At 37.7% G+C, this 6,477-nt stretch overlaps 1 protein-coding gene across 1 annotated transcript in view; it reads left to right on the top strand.

The window, feature by feature from the left end:
* LOC106473563 (adipocyte plasma membrane-associated protein-like) overlaps positions 1–6,477 on the top strand; it is a gene marked incomplete at its 3' end in the record, with an annotated part of 35,834 nt that overhangs the window by 14,965 nt on the left and 14,392 nt on the right. The window contains exon 3 of the mRNA XM_013934249.2: positions 3,938–4,053. Coding sequence (XP_013789703.1) covers positions 3,938–4,053 — 116 coding nt within the window. The remainder of the gene's footprint in view (positions 1–3,937; positions 4,054–6,477) is intronic.

Here is a 6,477-nt window from a genome sequence, read left to right as displayed (position 1 = left end):
GCTATCATTACACAGTGATCAGCCGTTTGGTCAGAAAACATGTCGCCACCCAGAATGTTAAGGACCGTCCTCGATCTGGTCAACCATTTGTAACAACCCAACGTGAAGATAGGAGCCTTGGTAGATTGGTCAGACGAAATCCGTTTGCAACAAGCACCCGTCTTAAAAGGTAGTGGTTACCTGGTCGTAATCTGTCAACCAGAACAGTAAGAAATACACGAATACAAACCTTCAAACCTGGCGACGAATACACTGGTCAGACGAGAAGTTGTCAAAATGAGGCACAACTACAGGTGTACTTTTCGCCAGTAAGGTTGCCATTGATTGTTACCAAATCCAGCTTGCAATCATGCGAGACACAGTCCCATACCATAACTGAGCCCCCACCAAAAGGCACTGTTGGAACAATGTTTCTTGGAGTGTAAGCTGCGTTACGATGCCTCCAAACACCGGTTCACACGTTAGCGTCAAGACCTTTATTCATGGATGACAACGCTAGACCTCATCGCTCTAGGGCAGTAAAGGCTTATTTAGAGAATGAATCCGTCAACACTCTTCCTTGGCCAGCAAGAAGTCCAGATCTCAACCCTATAGAGCATCTTGGGACCAATTGGGTAGGCGAATACAGGCTTTGGAGCCTCCTCCACAGACATTGCAACAGTTAGAAGCTCACTTGCACCGAGAATGGCGACAGATAACGCTTCAACAAATCAGACATCTAACTGGCAGTATGCGCCGCAGGGTTGCAGCAGTCATCCAGGCAAATGGTGGATATACCCGATATTGACTTTTCGATGACTAATTATCAATGTGTGGGTCATGATTGACATTTTGTAATGTGATTTGACAATTCAATAACGTTTTTGAGCTTTCACTGTCAATACTTTTTACATATCATGACATCAAAATATGGACAGTTTTCACGCTTAAAATTATCTTTAATTAAAATAACAATTTTTAAACCGCAAGAAAACAAGATTATCTGCCCAATAATGCATAATTTCATTTGATAAACACATTTAGATTGAATGGTAATTTATAATCAGTCACAAGAACGTCGAATCTGAACCACTTGAAAAAAACATGGGGGTGCTTAACTTTTTCCAGGTGTATATAAAAGAAAACTTGTTCTAAATAACTATCTCTTTAGCAAAGTGTTCTGAACAACTTCCGGCAAGACTTCTTGTATTGCGATTTTCTGTAAGAAGTGCACGTGGAGTACATGAATATGAACTTCAGAGCTCTGAAAATATTCTAGCTGTTGACTAATTTGTTAAATTACGATAAATAAATTGAGGTAATTGAGATAAAAAAATAATAATCAGTCTTTCAAAACCGAAATTCAGGTAGCGCTGCATAAGAGTAGGACAAGAAAAGTTATGATTGCATTACCCAAGAATATTACAATGTTTATATTAATTAATTAAGATATTATTTACTATACTTAGCTAAAATTCGTTTAAATAAACAAAAATTGATTCATTTAAAGTTTGTTTTATTAAATATTTGAGTTTGGAGTTATTGATGTGTTTAGTGTTAGGCCTAATCTGATATATCATCTTAAAACTGCTTGGGCACAAATTGGCCCTTTAGTAGAGTTCTGGATTTCAAAGCTGGAAAATCGGACCCGAATCCGTGCGATACTACAAAATACCCCCCAACACACACACACACACACTAATTTTAAGCTGTAGGTGAGTTATAAGAGTGGCAGTCAATGGTGAGGTATAAGGTGCTGCTTACTGACTGCTTTTCATCTGTTCATTAGAAATGGTGGCGGATAGTCTTTGTAGGTACGTCATAAAATACAATATTAAAAATCGCTCGATTTAGTTTAATTTGAATTTCGCGCAAAGCTACACGAGAGCTATCTGCGCTAGCAGTCCCTAATTTGGCATCGTAAGACTAGTGCAGTATTTCCCAAACTATGTTCCGCGGAACACTGGTGTTCAGTCCGAGATTGACAGGTGCTCAGTGATAAAATCATGATTTTAAATTTTAATAAAATATTTAACACTTTTTGTACGATCATAACTTATTATGAAATATTTTCCTATGTATTAGAATTAGATAATATCGGTTTCACATTGAAGAAGAATTATAGAAGATGCCAGATCTATTCTACATAATATCTTAGTGGAGAGGTTTGTACCTAAAATATATTCCAAGCATAAAAATTCATTAATATGTAATTTGATTAAATACATAAATGAATAATATACAAATGTAGAGGGCGCTGCGTGCGCACACATACCCTCTACACCGATATTTCACCTATCTAGTGTTCTGTAAGCTATTTCTCAGCTGAAAAGTGTTCTGGACTATATGAAGGTCACTAGTCAACAGAACCATCGTCAACACTTGGCCTACTTTTCTTTTACAAACGAATAATGGGATTAAGTGTCACTGTATAACGCCCCCACGGCTGAAAGGACGAGCATGTTTGGTGGGACGAGGATACGAACCCGCGACCCTCAGATTGCGAGTGAAGCGCCCTAACCAAAATCGCTCGGAGTTAACGCTCAAAACATCATGCACGGTTGTTGCTTTACAGAAAAAAATATTCTTATATCCGATAAAAATAATTCAAGATGTGTTAATGACTGGATTTTTCATAAACAAGTAATAATATATATATTTCACTTACTTGGTCATATTTTACAGTGTTGATCCATACTGTGTGATTTCTTTCTACTGATATCTACGATGTTCTCTTCAGTACCTTCAACATTTGCATACGTTTTCCCATTAAGATGGTGTTGCAGCGAACGAAAAAGATGGTAATCTGATAGTGCCATATCTGGAGAATATGGTGGGTGGGGGAGAACTTCCCAACCCGAATCCATAATCTTGTGTAGTGTCAAACGTGCCACATGTGGACGTACATTGTCGTGGAGAAGAAGAACACCTTTCCGATTGACGAAGTGAAGGGCGTTTTTGATGAAGAGCTTGATTTAAACGTTCCAGTTGCTGACTGTAGATCTCTGCATTGACAGTTTTGTGGTCGGAAGTATTTTTTGTCTAGGACTGAGCCAATGTTTTTGGCGTTTAATATTCGCATATAGAATCCATTTTACATCACCGGTGACAATTCAAAAATGATTAACGTGCATTACGCGCCAGAAGAGACGAAACAAAGTCCAAACGTTGGAAACGATGATCATTGGAAAGTTCGTGCGGCACCCAAACATCTTTATGAAGTTTTCCCATATTCCTTTGAGGTTTACGGATTGTTTCATGAGAGACATGCAATTTCAGGGCCATTTTACGAGTATGTTGCCTTGGGTTAGACTCAGCAAGCGTCTTGAGAACACCAATTCCAACATGTCGGTCCTTGCCATCACAGTTTTTAAGGCTAAAGTCACTTGAACTAAATTTGCTGAACCATCGTTGACACTTACTAACGTTCAAAACATTTCCATAAACTTCTTTGATATTCTTTGTGGCTACAGAGGCGTTGTTTTCCTTATTGTATTCAAACATCATTACATGCCGAACGCGTGTCTCGTCATGTGCCATCACTATAAGGGATTAGAATATACTAAACTTCACACGTTTAGACAGTTCGTTTACCTGTTATAGGTGATGTACATTTTTTGAGGAGTGGTTAATGAAAGTGTTCCAAAATGCGACATAAATTTCTTGACGACCTAATAGTTTTTTCTCTCTTTTATGTAATGGCATTTGCTTCATATCCTGGTTGGACGAAGGGGTTCCTCACAATAGTTAAGACATGAACATTTGCCGCACGTACTCCACTAAGTCTAGTGATATTGGTTTACAAAGAAATCGATGTTAAGGTATTAATTCAACGAGTAAATATTTATTTTAAATACTTGTAAGTATAGCCTATATAAATATAACTAATTTTTTTTCTCTCTTTGTGAATCGCCAGTAAATGATTGGTATATGTTTGACTGGCTCTTGTATATTCTAGTGTTAACCTACCAACTTCCTTTGAGGGCCCCCTGGAGATTAATGAAAAACTCAGCGAAGCGGAACACTTGTTTACTGGGAAGTTGCAGGGACCAGAATCAATAGCCTTCTATAACGGTAAGAAATTATTAGGGTTAGAGAGGAGTAGATACATGTGTCGTGTAACTAATTAGAATTGATAAAATAGGAAATAATTTTACTGTACGTAAGTAAGATTAATTGAATGGAAAATGACTGTTACTCTTTCTAAGCAGCTTGATCGTCACAACTGGGTTTTTACATTAATTTCGTTTCAATCGAAACAAAAACGAAAATGACAGTACGAAATTCCTGTCGGGATCGTCGTTAAGTTCCTCGGACACTTGGACAAATAAGTCACGACACAAGCAGACAGCATCTATCGCCTTCTGGTGTCCCAGCGGTAAGTCTGTGGGCTTCTAATACTAAAAATTTGGGTTTATTTGATAACCACGGATGACAGAGCACAGATAGCTCATTGAATAGCTTTGTGTTTAGCAACAAACAACCATAGGTATCAGCTGATTTTGACTTGCCGCAAGCGTAATATACCTGCTTCGATACTGAATCAGGCGTTCGCAGCTGCAACTGAACGTTGTGTCAATGTGTATACGGTTAGAAACAGGCTTCACCAGCCAGTCTGTATTCCACATACCGATTGATATGCATTATGCTTTAACAAGAGACATGTTGAGTAGTGTTTTGTTGTTGTTTTCCAGGTGAGATCTACTTCGTCCTGCTGCAATCGGGTAACAAGCTTAACACATTTGGAGAAAATCTGGAAACAACTCCACCCCATTATTTTACAGAAATGGTTTCCACGTGAGTCAAGTGTAAGTTTACAGACTTACAATGCTAAAATCCAGGCTTCGCCCACTTGTGGTGGACAAAGTACAAATAGCCTGTTGAGTAACTTTGCAATGGAGCAGGCATATTACTCATTTATTAGTGTTGGAACTGCGATGTGAGCAGGAATAAGCATTGATTGACATATTGATCTCCATATCTTCGTAATAGTACCATTAATGCCTTATATGACAAGGACCACATTCTCTAACCTTTTGTCCTACCACGTGTTGATATAGGTGATCCTGTCTTCAGCCATGTGGACGATAATGCCCATTCTCACTTTACTAAACTTGTTGAAATGTTCATGGAAGAAGCAATGATTAAGCGAAACAAACAAAAAAAAAAACCTGCGTGTTCATCAATCTTCAACCTCATTACATCAAATGTCTCTCAAGATGCCCGAAAACAGCCATATTAGAGGATCAATCTACCTCAGGACTTTCACAAAACTTGATGTATAATATTGGTGCCAGGCTGCCCATAAATTTCACTGTGATACTACTCCATACTGATTGGAAAATTTATGGGTCGTAAAGACGTAAAACCAAACCCACGAGGTGTTTATTTACGAGAAAAGGCTGATGAACGTGTGCAAGATTTTCGTTACTTTGAGCTGGGGGGTGGGGCTCAGGGTGAGGATTAACATAATTTTATAACGGCAGTTTTTACCTTATCATAGTTAAAATATTATAACTTCTAACTATCTTTTAATTGTAGTGTACTTTAGTGTTGAAATTTAATGCATTATCAGAATCACTTTCAGGTGAAGTCATTCAATTCATGCTCTATTTATTAATATCTAGTTCACACGAAATCGGGGTTAGAGCAGCCCCGGAGGAAGTTACAATTTGTTGGTAGGGCCAACAGCTGACGGGTGTCCGGGGGGAATTCCCCCCAGAATTTTTTTTTTTTTACGCTTTGAGTTTGACTTTTGACATAAGATACAGTGGTTATCTGCAATTTTAATTTTATTTATTTACACAATTTAATAATAATTGGTAAATAATCAGATTCTCTGCTGTATCGATCCATAAAATGTTTAAAGTCACGTGATCACTAGCCTAAAATATGGTAGAACGTTAAGTCTACTAGTTCTACTGCTTCCGCCGGCGGTATAAAGTAAAATTGGTAACATAATACAGAGACAAGGTTTATCAGTACACGGATTTGTGCGTTCTCTAAGCTGAGCTATCCTCTGAGCTCCGACGTCACCAGGCACCTCAACCACAGATAACACAAAATCGGATGAAAAATAAATTAGATAGCTCATCGTCAAAATAAAATGTAAGCCTTTTGTACAAGATATGAATTAAGTATTGTGCAAACTAATAAACAAATTTAAGTATTCTATACGTAATTAACGTAATACTAGGGCACCTTATCCCAGTATTATTACCGACCTACACTAATTTACGCATAAAGTAACCGAACTTTTAACCCTAACACTACAACAGGTATCTAGGTTGGTTAATTATTTTACAGTGTGGTGTATACATGTAAAACAACCTAATACAAAACGTACGGTATAGTATAAACAACAATCTAGTAACGTATCTATACTACAATAACAGAAGGAATATGTACACCACACGTATCTATACAACAATCAAAGAAGGAATATGTACACCACACGTATCTATACAACAATCAAAGAAGGAATATGTACACCACACG

This window comes from Limulus polyphemus, unplaced genomic scaffold (genome assembly GCF_000517525.1).
Source record: "Limulus polyphemus unplaced genomic scaffold, Limulus_polyphemus-2.1.2 Scaffold6277, whole genome shotgun sequence".
In the NCBI taxonomy this organism is placed as follows: domain Eukaryota; kingdom Metazoa; phylum Arthropoda; class Merostomata; order Xiphosura; family Limulidae; genus Limulus; species Limulus polyphemus.
This window is presented reverse-complemented; position numbering and strand designations above follow the sequence as displayed.